Source organism: Bufo bufo, chromosome 2, assembly GCF_905171765.1.
Source record: "Bufo bufo chromosome 2, aBufBuf1.1, whole genome shotgun sequence".
NCBI lineage: Eukaryota > Metazoa > Chordata > Amphibia > Anura > Bufonidae > Bufo > Bufo bufo.
The window spans coordinates 4,969,468-4,983,486 of record NC_053390.1 but is presented as its reverse complement, the minus strand read 5'-3'; the positions used below and the strand labels follow the sequence as shown (position 1 = coordinate 4,983,486).

General features: G+C 47.3%; 1 protein-coding gene across 6 annotated transcripts in view; it reads left to right on the top strand.

Moving 5' to 3' along the window:
- Positions 1–14,019, top strand: part of LOC120991961 — a 64,818-nt gene that overhangs the window by 40,214 nt on the left and 10,585 nt on the right. For 4 of the 6 annotated variants that reach the window (XM_040420719.1, XM_040420718.1, XM_040420720.1 and 1 more), the window contains exons 2-3: positions 8,051–8,161; positions 10,879–11,014. In XM_040420719.1, coding sequence (XP_040276653.1) covers positions 8,051–8,161; positions 10,879–11,014 — 247 coding nt within the window. The remainder of the gene's footprint in view (positions 1–8,050; positions 8,162–10,878; positions 11,015–14,019) is intronic. The other 2 variants (XM_040420721.1, XM_040420717.1) reach the window with 1 other exon arrangement.

The window sequence follows — 14,019 nt, the reverse complement described above, 5'->3', positions numbered from 1 at the left end:
TACACCCTTGCGCCTTCTTCTCTCGCCAAATGTCCCCCGCAGAGAGGAACTATGACATCGGGAATAAGGAGTTACTGGCAATCAAAGATGCCTTCTCGGAGTGGAGACATCTATTGGAGGGGGCCATCAATCCCATAACTGTGTTCACTGACCACTGAAACCTCGAATTCATCCGTTCTGCCAAGAGGCTTTCCGCCAGACAAGCCAGATGGAGTTTTTTTTTTTCTCGATTCAATTTCATTATCACATATCGCCCTGGGTCGAAGAATGGCAAAGCAGATGCCCTTTCCAGGATGTTCTCTGAACCTTCACAGGACAACAAGGGCCAAGCCAGCATTCTACCCGAGAAAAATGTCTTAGGAGCTACTTACCCAAAGGAACTCCTGGGGTCAATCAAGAAGGCTTATGAAAAGGACCCCTTCCTCACCCACCCAGCAGAAGACGTCAACCTCACCCTCAAGGGTGGCTTCTGGGTATACCTGGGTCGACAACTGTACGTACCAGAAATGGCACGGCTCGATGTACTAAAATATAACCACGATACCAAGTTGGCTGGCCATCCAGGTACAAGAAAGACCCAGGAACTCCTGTCCCGCTCCTTCTGGTGGCCGACATATAAGAAAGATACTAAAAGGTTTGTCTCCTCATGCACGGTCTGTGCCCGCAACAAGACTCCCCGCTCTTCACCCGTGGGGCTGCTGCGACCACTCCCCATCCCCTCCCGCCCTTGGGGTTCAATTTCTATGGACTTTGTGGTTGACCTACCCCCTTCAAAAGGGATGAACACCATCCTGGTCGTCGTGGACCGCCTTACCAAGATGGCCCATTTCATCCCCTGCAAGGGCCTACCCACCGCCAAACAGACGCCTGACCTAGTATTCCGTGAAATCTTTAGGTTACACGGGGTTCCAGATGATGTGGTCTCTGACCGAGGAGTGCAATTCACCTCTAAATTCTGGAAAGACTTCTGCCTGGCCCTTGGGATCACGGTAAACCTGTCCTCCGCTTTCCATCCCCAGTCTAATGGGCAGACAGAGAGAACAAACCAGACCCTCGAGCAGTATCTACGTTGTTTCATCACTCATTTGCAGGATGACTGGTTGGACCACCTTCCTACGGCCGAGTTTTCCTACAATAATGCGGAACACAGTTCCACCCATTACAGTCCTTTCTACGCCAACACTGGCCTGCATCCAGCTTTCATCCCACGCCTGCCCATCACCTCCACGCTTCCAGCTGTGGCCGAACGCCTGGCAAATTTACAAGAGGCACAAGAGAACATTTCCAATAATCTCCTTGAGGCTCAGAGACGCTTTAAGCGGGCGACAGACAAACGTCGTAGACCCGCTCCGGACTTTCAGATAGGAGATCAAGTGTGGCTCTCCACAAGAAACCTAAGACTGAAGGTACCTGCTCAGAAATTGGGCCAAAAATACTTGGGGCCTTTCCGGATCTCTGGCCGGATTAATGAAGTCACCTTCCGGCTAGACCTCCCACATTCCATCAGGGTGCACCCAGTCTTCCATTGCTCCCTTCTCAAGCCGTTTGTAGAGAACACCTTCCCTGGCCGCCATCCTCCCCCCCCACCACCAGTAAGGGTACAAGGCGAAGAGGAGTACATTGTCTCAAAGATCCTTGACTCCAGACTCCACCGGGGAAAAATCCAATACTTGATTTCCTGGAAAGGTTATCCTCCAGAGGACAACTCCTGGGAACCGGAGGAGAACATTCATGCCCCCAGACTTGTCAGTGAGTTTTATCTAAGTCACCCAGATAAGCCTTCCCCTGCGGTGCCCGGAGGTCACCTTGGAAGGGGGGGAGTACTGTCAGGACTCGAACCTGTGGCCAGTCATGTCCCAGGCGGTAGCTCTACCCACTAGGCTACCGTCTCTCCCTGGACTGTTCTCTAGCTAACTTCTAACTACCTCTCTTGTCCTTGCCTTGACCTGCTGATTATTCCAATCTCTTGCACCTGCTACTTCCCTATAAAACCCAGCCCTTGAACACAGCCCTTTGCTGGTTATTGTGCCTCCAAGCCTGTAGCAAGCTTCCTCTCTGCTCCTCCACCGCTATTGCTGATTTACCATCGTTGCCAACCCGGACCGTTTTTGACCTCGCTGAATTGCCGCCTGCATTGACTTACTGCTTACCACCGACCACGCCTCCGTCTACTCCTGCTGTTACCTCGCTGCCATCTCTGCTGCCGACCCGGACTGATCGACCGCGCTACCTGCCTCCTCCTGCTGTGGGCCTCTGCCACTGGACTCCATACTTCCAGCTCGGGTGTCCTCAGACTCAGGTGAGCCTCGATTGACACTACACCGTAACAGTCCCCTACATTTGTGAACCCCAAATCCCCTCATGATAATCATGCCATACTAGCATCAAATTATCAACTGTCATAACTAAAAGTCCCTACCCAGGGTAGATGTAAGCTTATAACAGGCATTTAAAGTAATACTCCACATAGCTCACATGACACTCAGTCAATACCAGCGGATATTCTACTTATATCAGTCACCATGTTTAATCTTGTGAATTATCTGTGGCTTCGATGACATTCGGTGATCTCTGGGAATGCCTTCTCCCCGGAGTTTTCTCGTTCCTGCGTCGATATTCTGATCCTTCCTTCCTCATGAATTGAGGGAAAATCAAGCTCCGTGTCCAGAGCCTCCAAAGCTTCTTTTGGTGTGATGTAAGTGTCTATACAGCCATTAGAGCGAAACACCCTCAACGTCGTTGGATACAATAGGGCGAATTTTATCTTTCTTTTGACCAGTGTGGAACATATCTGCGAGAAAGATCTCCTGCGTTTGGTGACTTCTACCGAGTAGTCACCGAATATTAGCACTTTGGAGTCCCGTATCACTAGTGGATGCTGAAATCTTTTATATTTGCTTAATATTGCTTCCTTAGCCGCGTAATTGAGATATTTTGCTATTGCTGGTCTCGGTCTGGGCTGACCCATATCTGAATCAGGAGTTCTAGCTGGTCCCAGCCTGTGCGCCCTTTCAACCGTAAATGTTCCCTGTAATCCCGGGACTTGTGGAATTCCCACTGCACATATTTGCATGAACTGTTTCGGAGAAATGTTCTCTGGTAACCCCACTATACGCAGGTCACTCCGAATGGAGCGGTTCTCCAGATCCTCTAGTTTATCTTTGAGAGTCCGGTTGGTACTGAGGACTTCTCTTATCTGTGTGTGTGTCTTCTCCAACTCCTCTTCTACCATATTTACTCTTTGCTCCAATTCTACAAGCTGGATGGAGTGTTGAGAGACATCTTTCTGAATCTGCTGAAGCGCTGCAGATACTGTCGCCTCCAGAGTAGATTTTATGTCCGGTGCTTAAAGCTTAGCCACTTCAATGGCCATAGTGTGGCATGATATAGTGAGGTCTTGGTCAGGAGCTAAATTTACCTCCATTTCCATGTTCGCCGCTTCCTGTTGTTTTGCAGAAGGCTGCGTTGCCGACCTCGTAAGTCTCTGAGATTTTTCTGCCGTCGCCATCTTGCCTAGTGGTTGGCGCTCGTCACTCTGCACTTGTCGCGCTGCTGTACTGGAAGCGCTGTCTTTGAGCAGAAACGTATCCATCTAGCTTCCCTCTTAGTATTTAGGGAAACATGAGACAGGGAATGGCGTCTCTTACAGTGAGTTTGTCCCTATTTGCGGGCTCTGGGTGCCGAAGCTCCGTCTGCTTTCACCCTCTCATGCGTGCGCCGGAACCGGAAGTCAGTGTGTCATATTTTGTAACTCATTCAGGCTGTTCCCCCAGGAAGCCACACTAATCAGATGTACCTATGTAATTCTGCTGTTCAGAGACATATTGTCCTGTGTCAGTTATACAGCAATCATACAATACGCTGCACTTGTAGGGGATAGGCTGTGTGACTTCTGTTTTTTTGGCCTAAATAGGCTTGAAAAAAAAATGTCTGGTATAAGAAAGAATTGCAATAGACAGGGGTCAAAGTAAGATGAAACTTCTGTTTCCTGCCATCAGCTGTAGTGCGATCAGAAGCAGCACTGTCAGCAGCATGGTCAGCAGCACTGTCAGCAGCATGGTCAGCAGCACTGTCAGCAGTATGGTCAGCAGCACTGTCAGCAGTATGGTCAGCAGCACTGTCAGCAGCATGGTCAGCAGCACTGTCAGCAGCATGGTCAGCAGCACTGTCAGCAGTATGGTCAGCAGCACTGTCAGCAGTATGGTCAGCAGCACTGTCAGCAGTATGGTCAGCAGCACTGTCAGCAGTATGGTCAGCAGCACTGTCAGCAGTATGCTGTAGAGATGTGTTTGTAGCGATTCTTTGTCGGCCTGTTCTTGTAGGAATAATTTTGTAGGGCTGTTCTTGTAGGAATATGGTCAGCAGCACTGTCAGCAGTATGGTCAGCAGCACTGTCAGCAGTATGGTCAGCAGCACTGTCAGCAGTATGGTCAGCAGCACTGTCAGCAGTATGGTCAGCAGCACTGTCAGCAGTATGGTCAGCAGCACTGTCAGCAGTATGGTCAGCAGCACTGTCAGCAGTATGGTCAGCAGCACTGTCAGCAGTATGGTCAGCAGCACTGTCAGCAGTATGGTCAGCAGCACTGTCAGCAGTATGGTCAGCAGCACTGTTAGCAGTATGGTCAGCAGCACTGTCAGCAGTATGGTCAGCAGCACTGTCAGCAGTATGGTCAGCAGCACTGTCAGCAGCACTGTCAGCAGTATGGTCAGCAGCACTGTCAGCAGTATGGTCAGCAGCACTGTTAGCAGTATGGTCAGCAGCACTGTTAGCAGTATGGTCAGCAGCACTGTTAGCAGCACTGTCAGCAGTATGGTCAGCAGCATGGTCAGCAGCACTGTTAGCAGCACTGTTAGCAGTATGGTCAGCAGCATGGTCAGCAGCACTGTCAGCAGTATGGTCAGCAGCACTGTCAGCAGTATGGTCAGCAGCACTGTCAGCAGTATGGTCAGCAGCACTGTCAGTGTCAGCAGCATGGTCAGCAGCACTGTCAGCAGTATGGTCAGCAGCACTGTCAGCAGCACTGTCAGCAGTATGGTCAGCAGCACTGTCAGCAGTATGGTCAGCAGCACTGTTAGCAGTATGGTCAGCAGCACTGTTAGCAGTATGGTCAGCAGCACTGTTAGCAGCACTGTCAGCAGTATGGTCAGCAGCATGGTCAGCAGCACTGTTAGCAGCACTGTTAGCAGTATGGTCAGCAGCATGGTCAGCAGCACTGTCAGCAGTATGGTCAGCAGCACTGTCAGCAGTATGGTCAGCAGCACTGTCAGCAGTATGGTCAGCAGCACTGTCAGCAGTATGGTCAGCAGCACTGTCAGCAGTATGGTCAGCAGCACTGTCAGCAGTATGGTCAGCAGCACTGTCAGCAGTATGGTCAGCAGCACTGTTAGCAGTATGGTCAGCAGCACTGTCAGCAGTATGGTCAGCAGTATGGTCAGCAGCACTGTCAGCAGTATGGTCAGCAGCACTGTCAGCAGTATGGTCAGCAGCACTGTTAGCAGTATGGTCAGCAGCACTGTTAGCAGTATGGTCAGCAGCACTGTCAGCAGTATGGTCAGCAGCACTGTCAGCAGTATGGTCAGCAGCACTGTCAGCAGCATGGTCAGCAGCACTGTCAGCAGCATGGTCAGCAGCACTGTCAGCAGTATGGTCAGCAGCACTGTCAGCAGTATGGTCAGCAGCACTGTCAGCAGTATGGTCAGCAGCACTGTCAGCAGTATGGTCAGCAGCACTGTCAGCAGTATGGTCAGCAGCACTGTCAGCAGTATGGTCAGCAGCACTGTCAGCAGTATGGTCAGCAGCACTGTCAGCAGTATGGTCAGCAGCACTGTCAGCAGTATGGTCAGCAGCACTGTTAGCAGCACTGTTAGCAGCATGGTCAGCAGAAGCGACAGCACTGTCAGCAGCAGCAGCCTGATCAGCAGCACCAGCAGCATTGTCAGCAGTAGTGTTGAGCGCGAATATTCGAATATCGCAACTTCGAGATTTCGCGAATATTTCGAATATAGTTCCATATATTCGCGAAATCGAATATTCGTGTTTTTTTTTGTTTTTTTTTTCATCTGAAAATATATGATTCCTCCCTGCTTCTTGCTTGTGGGTCAATGAGCCATTGGCCCACAAGCAACTGAATTGAAGCTGGAAGGAATCACGTTTTCAGAAGGACCGGAATATTCGAAATAAAGAATATTGCTGTATATTCAATTTTAGAATATTCGTCCTATTCTAATCGAAACCAATAATCTCGGTTATAATATTCGAGTTCACGAATATTACAACAGAAAAATCGTAATGGTTTAATACGTGTGCCCGAGCGCATGACAAAATCGTTATTTAATCAACTTCAGCATACAACACCCCGACAAGCGTCCCCGTCACCATGGGAACGCCTGTGGGTTAGAAAATACTATCGGATCTGAGTTTTCCCTGAGATCGTAAAACCTCAGATCCGATGGTATATTCTGACCCACAGGCGTTCCCATGGTGACGGGGACGCTTGTCGGGGAGCAGTATGCCAAAGTGGAATATTATTGCTCTAACTTCGTCTTTTAGAATATTCGTAATATTGCTCTAACTTCGTCTTTTAGAATATTACGAATATTCTAAAAGACGAAGTTAGAGCAATATTACGAATATTCGTAAAATACACATATTAGCCTAGCCATAATCAATTAGTCATAGGAACGTTGCCTTATACTGTCAAAAGAAAAATCGCAATACGCGATAAATTAAATCGCATATTATTCGCGATAAATGGAATAATTACGAATATTCGATTTCAACGAATATAACACGAATATTCAATCGAATATTCGCGAAATATCGCGAAATAGAATATGGCACCTCCCGCTCACCACTAGTCAGCAGCATGGTCTCAGCAGCCTGATCAGCAGCAGCATGGTCAGCAGAATTGTCAGCAGAATTGTCAGCAGCAGCACTGTCAGCAGAATTGTCAGCAGCAGCACTGTCAGCAGAATTGTCAGCAGCAGCACTGTCAGCAGAATTGTCAGCAGCAGCACTGTCAGCAGCATGGTCAGCAGCAGTACTGTCAGCAGCATGGTCAGCAGCAGCACTGTCAGCAGCATGGTCAGCAGCAGCACTGTCAGCAGCATGGTCAGCAGCAGCACTGTCAGCAGCATGGTCAGCAGCAGCACTGTCAGCAACATGGTCAGCAGCAGCATGGTCAGCAGCAGCACTGTCAGCAGAATTGTCAGCAGCAGTACTGTCAGCAGCATGGTCAGCAGCAGCATGGTCAGCAGCACTGTCTGGCCAGTAGTAGTAGGCTGCAGGTGTCCTTTGCCACCAGAAATTGATTATTATTAGGAATGAGCGAATCGACTTCGAATGGTACCTCTGAAGTCGATTCACTAAAAACTTAAATCTAATACTTTAAGGAGATCCCTCTCCGTACAGTATTAGAATGTATTGGCTCCGATGAGCCGAAGTTGCGCGAGACTTCGTGTAATAACTTTGGAAAATAATTATTACTGTAAAAAAACTTTGGTTCCGAACTCGGGTTTGCTCCGAGTGGTACCTCCTCCCGGTGTCCTAATAAAAGTAACCCTTTTCTGTGTCTTCACAAGACGCGCCTAGTGGGCAGCCTTTTTTCTTCTACGAGACAGAACCCGGCTGTTAATGAAGATATTCAAGAGCGTGTGAGAAGTTATATGAGAACCCTCAGTGTTGGACAGTTATGGAGGGGATGATATATGAAATGCACAGTTGTGTTGGTGGTGTTAGTAGTGGTTGGTAGTCACAGTCAGGGCATGAGGTGGGAACCATGAGCGGGCCAAGGAGACCTCAGCGCAGACTCTTCCATTGTCCTCCACAATTTATACCATAGACGAGATGTGTGAGGAGGAAACACTGAAAGAAACCCAGAAAGGTCCGGTGTAAGGCCGCTCATAAGCTGTGACTGGCTCAATACCGCCCAGACCCCGATCCAGCGAGCCTGGAGGGATCTAACACTATAATGTTATGTACGTAGAGATCTCTGGTGACAGGGAGAAGCGGTCTGTGGATGAGCACTTACACCCAGTCACTTACCTGCAGGGACCTGCACACTGGGCTCCAGCAGAGAAGATGAACAGCCTGACAGTGATGATGAGGAAGAGGAAGAGGACCCCAACGGTGACGACGAGGACACTGGTAATGAAAACACAGGTGATTACAATGACGATGATAATAGTAGTTGTGATGGTTATGATAATAATGATAGTAGTAGTGATGATAAAAATAATTATGGTTATAGTGGTAATGATGGTGATAGTAGTGGTGATGATGATAATAACGATGGTGATAATAGTGGTGATGACGATAATGATGATGGTGATCATGGTAATAGTAGTGATGATGATGATGGTGATCGTGGTGATGATGATAGTATTAGTGATAATGATGATTGTGTTGATGATGGTAATAGTAGTGATGATGATGATGATGATGCTGATCATGGTGATGATGGTAATAGTAGTGATGATGCTGATCATGCTGATGATGGTAATAGTAGTGATGATGATGATGATCATGGTAATGATGGTAATAGTAGTGATGATGATGATGATCATGGTAATGATGGTAACAGTAGTGATGATGATGATGATGATGATAATGATGATCATGGTGATGAGGGTAACACAGAACAAAGATGATGATGACAAACCCTTCTCACTGAGTAAAGCCTCAGTCACACATCAGTGTTTTGGTCAGTGATTTCCATCAGTGATTTTGAGCCAAAACCAGGATTGGAGCCTCCACAGAGTTCAGGTATAAGGGTCCATTCACACATCCGCAAAATGGGTCTGCATCGTCCCGCAATTTTGCGGAACGGGTGCAGACCCATTCGTTTTCAATGGGGCCGGAATGTGCTGTCTGCATCCGCATTTGCGGATCCGCACTTCCGCATCCATGCTTCCGTTGTCCGGACAAGATTAGGCATTTTTTATTATGGTGAAGGCGACGTGCAGTCCGCAAATTGCGGAATGCACATTGCCGGTGTCCGTGATCCGCAAAACGCTTACGGACGTGTGAATGGACCCATAGGGAGAGATCTGCTCCTGTTCTGTGCTTAGAGCCGCACCTGGTTATGGCTCAAAATCACTGATGGAAATCACTGACCGAACACTGACGTGTGACTGAGGCTTCACACTGGATGAGATTTCTCTGAAGCAAGTTGCAGGATTTCACTAGACACACAAGTACTTTCTGAAGGCCGAGGCCCCGCGCTGCTGTAGAGATGTGTTTGTAGCGATTCTTTGTCGGCCTGTTCTTGTAGGGTTATTTTTGTAGGGCTGTTCTTGTAGGATTATTTTTGTAGGGCTGTTCTTGTAGGGATATTTTTGTAGGGCTGTTCTTGTAGGAATAATTTTGTAGGGCTGTTCTTGTAGGAATATGGTCAGCAGCACTGTCATTTTTGTAGGGCTGTTCTTGTAGGGTTATTTTTGTCGGCCTGTTCTTGTAGGAATATTTTTGTAGGGCTGTTCTTGTTGGGAATATTTTTGTCGGCCCGTTCTTGTAGGATTATTTTTGTAGTGCTGTTCTTGTAGGGTTATTTTTGTCAGCCTGTTCTTGTAGGACTATTTTTGTAGGGCTGTTCTTGTAGGGTTATTTTTGTCGGTCTGTTCTTGTAGGAATATTCTTGTAGGGTTATTTTTGTAGGGCTGTTCTTGTAGGGTTATTTTTGTCAGCCTGTTCTTGTAGAAATATTTTTGTAGGGCTGTTCTTGTAGGGTTATTTTTGTCGGCCTGTTCTTGTAGGATTATTTTTGTAGGGCTGTTCTTGTAGGGTTATTTTTGTCAGCCTGTTCTTGTAGAAATATTTTTGTAGGGCTGTTCTTGTAGGGTTATTTTTGTCAGCCTGTTCTTGTAGAAATATTTTTGTAGGGCTGTTCTTGTAGGGTTATTTTTGTCAGCCTGTTCTTGTAGAAATATTTTTGTAGGGCTGTTCTTGTAGGAATATTTTTGTCGGCCTGTTCTTGTAGGTCTATTTTTGTCAGCCTGTTCTTGTAGGAATATTTTTGTCGGCCTGTTCTTGTAGGATTATTTTTGTAGGGCTGTTCTTGTAGGGTTATTTTTGTAGGGCTGTTCTTGTAGGAATATTTTTGTCGGCCTGTTCTTGTAGGGTTATTTTTGTCAGCCTGTTCTTGTAGGAATATTTTTGTAGGGCTGTTCTTGTAGGGTTATTTTTGTCGGCCTGTTCTTGTAGGATTATTTTTGTCGGACTGTTCTTGTAGGAATATTTTTGTAGGGCTGTTCTTGTAGGGTTATTTTTGTCGGCCTGTTCTTGTAGGAATATTTTTGTAGGGCTGTTCTTGTAGGGTTATTTTTGTCGGTCTGTTCTTGTAGGGTTATTTTTGTTGGCCTGTTCTTGTAGGGTTATTTTTGTCGGCCTGTTCTTGTAGGAATATTTTTGTAGGGCTGTTCTTGTAGGGTTATTTTTGTCGGCCTGTTCTTGTAGGGTTATTTTTGTAGGGCTGTTCTTGTAGGAATATTTTTGTAGGGCTGTTCTTGTAGGGTTATTTTTGTCGGCCTGTTCTTGTAGGGTTATTTTTGTAGGGCTGTTCTTGTAGGGTTATTTTTGTCGGCCTGTTCTTGTAGGATTATTTTTGTAGGGCTGTTCTTGTAAGATTATTTTTGTCGGCCTGTTCTTGTAGGGATATTTTTGTCGGCCTGTTTTTTATAGGAATATTTTTGTAGGGCTGTTCTTGTAGGAATATTTTTGTCGGCCTGTTCTTGTAGGGTTATTTTTGTAGGGCTGTTCTTGTAGGATTATTTTTGTAGGGCTGTTTTTGTAGCCAGGCTTTTTCATGTCTCATACCCGTGTTCTGTGTGTTTCTTTTTCCACTCTCGACCTGGGATCTGATTGTGACAAATATTGCACAGAAAACAAACAAACAGGAAAAAAATGTAAAAAAGAGAAAGAGAAGCCCAACGAAAAACCCAAAAAGAATAAAAAAAACAACAAACATTGTGATATTGGAGAAGAGAGAAACGGTGGTAAGGAGCCGCCCGACACAAGGTAGGTCCACTGCTTCCTGGAAGCTTTCCTGTTCCTCATGCTGCGCCTCGATCCCGGACGTATGACATGAATGGGGGGGGATAAGTTCATTCAACCAACACAGCTTTGGACGTGGTGGACGAGGAGCAGAACCTTCCTCTACACTGGAACCAGTCCAGTAATCCGCAGCTCACAATCTCCCCCGCTATCTATATAATGAGAATTATTACAGCCAATCAGAGACATGAACCCAAAAATATCCTTCTGTCAGCAAGGAAAATATAGGCGGGTCCTCCACTAACGAGCTCCCCCTTCTGTATGTGACACCGGCTCATACACTGCTATATGTGACACCGGCTCATACACTGCTGTATGTGACACCGGCTCATACACTGCTATATGTGACACCGGCTCATACACTGCTATATGTGACACCGGCTCATACACTGCTATATGTGACACCGGCTCATACACTGCTATATGTGACACCGGCTCATACACTGCTATATGTGACACCGGCTCATACACTGCTATATGTGACACCGGCTCATACACTGCTATATGTGATACCGGCTCATACACCGCTATATGTGACACCGGCTCATACACCGCTATATGTGACACCTGCTCATACACTGCTATATGTGACACCTGCTCATACACCTCTATATGTGACACCGGCTCATACACTGCTATATGTGACACCGGCTCATACACTGCTATATGTGACACCGGCTCATACACTGCTATATGTGACACCGGCTCATACACTGCTATATGTGACACCGGCTCATACACTGCTATATGTGACACCGGCTCATACACTGCTATATGTGACACCGGCTCATACACAGCTATATGTGACACCGGCTCATACACCGCTATATGTGACACCGGCTCATACACCGCTATATGTGACACCGGCTCATACACTGCTATATGTGACACCGGCTCATACACTGCTATATGTGACACCGGCTCATACACTGCTATATGTGACACCGGCTCATACACTGCTATATGTGACACCGGCTCATACACTGCTATATGTGACACCGGCTCATACACTTCTATATGTGACACCGGCTCATACACTGCTGTATGTGACACCGGCTCATACACTGCTATATGTGACACCGGCTCATACACTGCTATATGTGACACCGGCTCATACACTGCTATATGTGACACCGGCTCATACACTGCTATATGTGACACCGGCTCATACACTGCTATATGTGACACCGGCTCATACACTGCTATATGTGACACCGGCTCATACACTGCTATATGTGATACCGGCTCATACACCGCTATATGTGACACCGGCTCATACACCGCTATATGTGACACCTGCTCATACACTGCTATATGTGACACCTGCTCATACACCTCTATATGTGACACCGGCTCATACACTGCTATATGTGACACCGGCTCATACACTGCTATATGTGACACCGGCTCATACACTGCTATATGTGACACCGGCTCATACACTGCTATATGTGACACCGGCTCATACACTGCTATATGTGACACCGGCTCATACACTGCTATATGTGACACCGGCTCATACACAGCTATATGTGACACCGGCTCATACACCGCTATATGTGACACCGGCTCATACACCGCTATATGTGACACCGGCTCATACACTGCTATATGTGACACCGGCTCATACACTGCTATATGTGACACCGGCTCATACACTGCTATATGTGACACCGGCTCATACACTGCTATATGTGACACCGGCTCATACACTGCTATATGTGACACCGGCTCATACACCTCTATATGTGACACCGGCTCATACACTGCTATATGTGACACCGGCTCATACACTGCTGTATGTGACACCGGCTCATACACTGCTATATGTGACACCGGCTCATACACTGCTATATGTGACACCGGCTCATACACTGCTATATGTGACACCGGCTCATACACTGCTATGTGTGACACCGGCTCATACACTGCTATGTGTGACACCGGCTCATACACTGCTGTATGTGACACCGGCTCATACACTGCTATATGTGACACCGGCTCATACACTTCTATATGTGACACCGGCTCATACACTGCTATATGTGACACCGGCTCATACACTGCTATATGTGACACCGGCTCATACACCGCTATATGTGACACCGGCTCATACACCTCTATATGTGACACCGGCTCATACACTGCTATATGTGACACCGGCTCATACACTGCTATATGTGACACCGGCTCATACACTGCTATATGTGATACCGGCTCATACACTGCTATATGTGACACCGGCTCATACACCTCTATATGTGACACCGGCTCATACACTGCTATATGTGACACCGGCTCATACACTGCTATATGTGACACCGGCTCATACACTGCTATATGTGACACCGGCTCATACACTGCTATATGTGACACCGGCTCATACACTGCTATATGTGACACCGGCCCATACACCGCTATATGTGACACCGGCTCATACACTGCTATATGTGACACCGGCTCATACTCTGCTATATGTGACACCGGCTCATACACCTCTATATGTGACACCGGCTCATACACCTCTATATGTGACACCGGCTCATACACCTCTATATGTGACACCGGCTCATACACCTCTATATGTGACATCGGCTCATACACCGCTACATGTGACACCGGCTCATACACCGCTACATGTGACACCGGCTCATACACTGCTATATGTGACACCGGCTCATACACTGCTATATGTGACACCGGCTCATACACTGCTATATGTGACACCGGCTCATACACTGCTATATGTGACACCGGCTCATACACTGCTATATGTGACACCGGCTCATACACTGCTATATGTGATACCGGCTCATACACCTCTATATGTGACACCGGCTCATACTCTGCTATATGTGACACCGGCTCATACACTGCTATATGTGACACCGGCTCATACTCTGCTATATGTGACACCGGCTCATACACTGCTATATGTGACACCGGCTCATACACTGCTATATGTGACA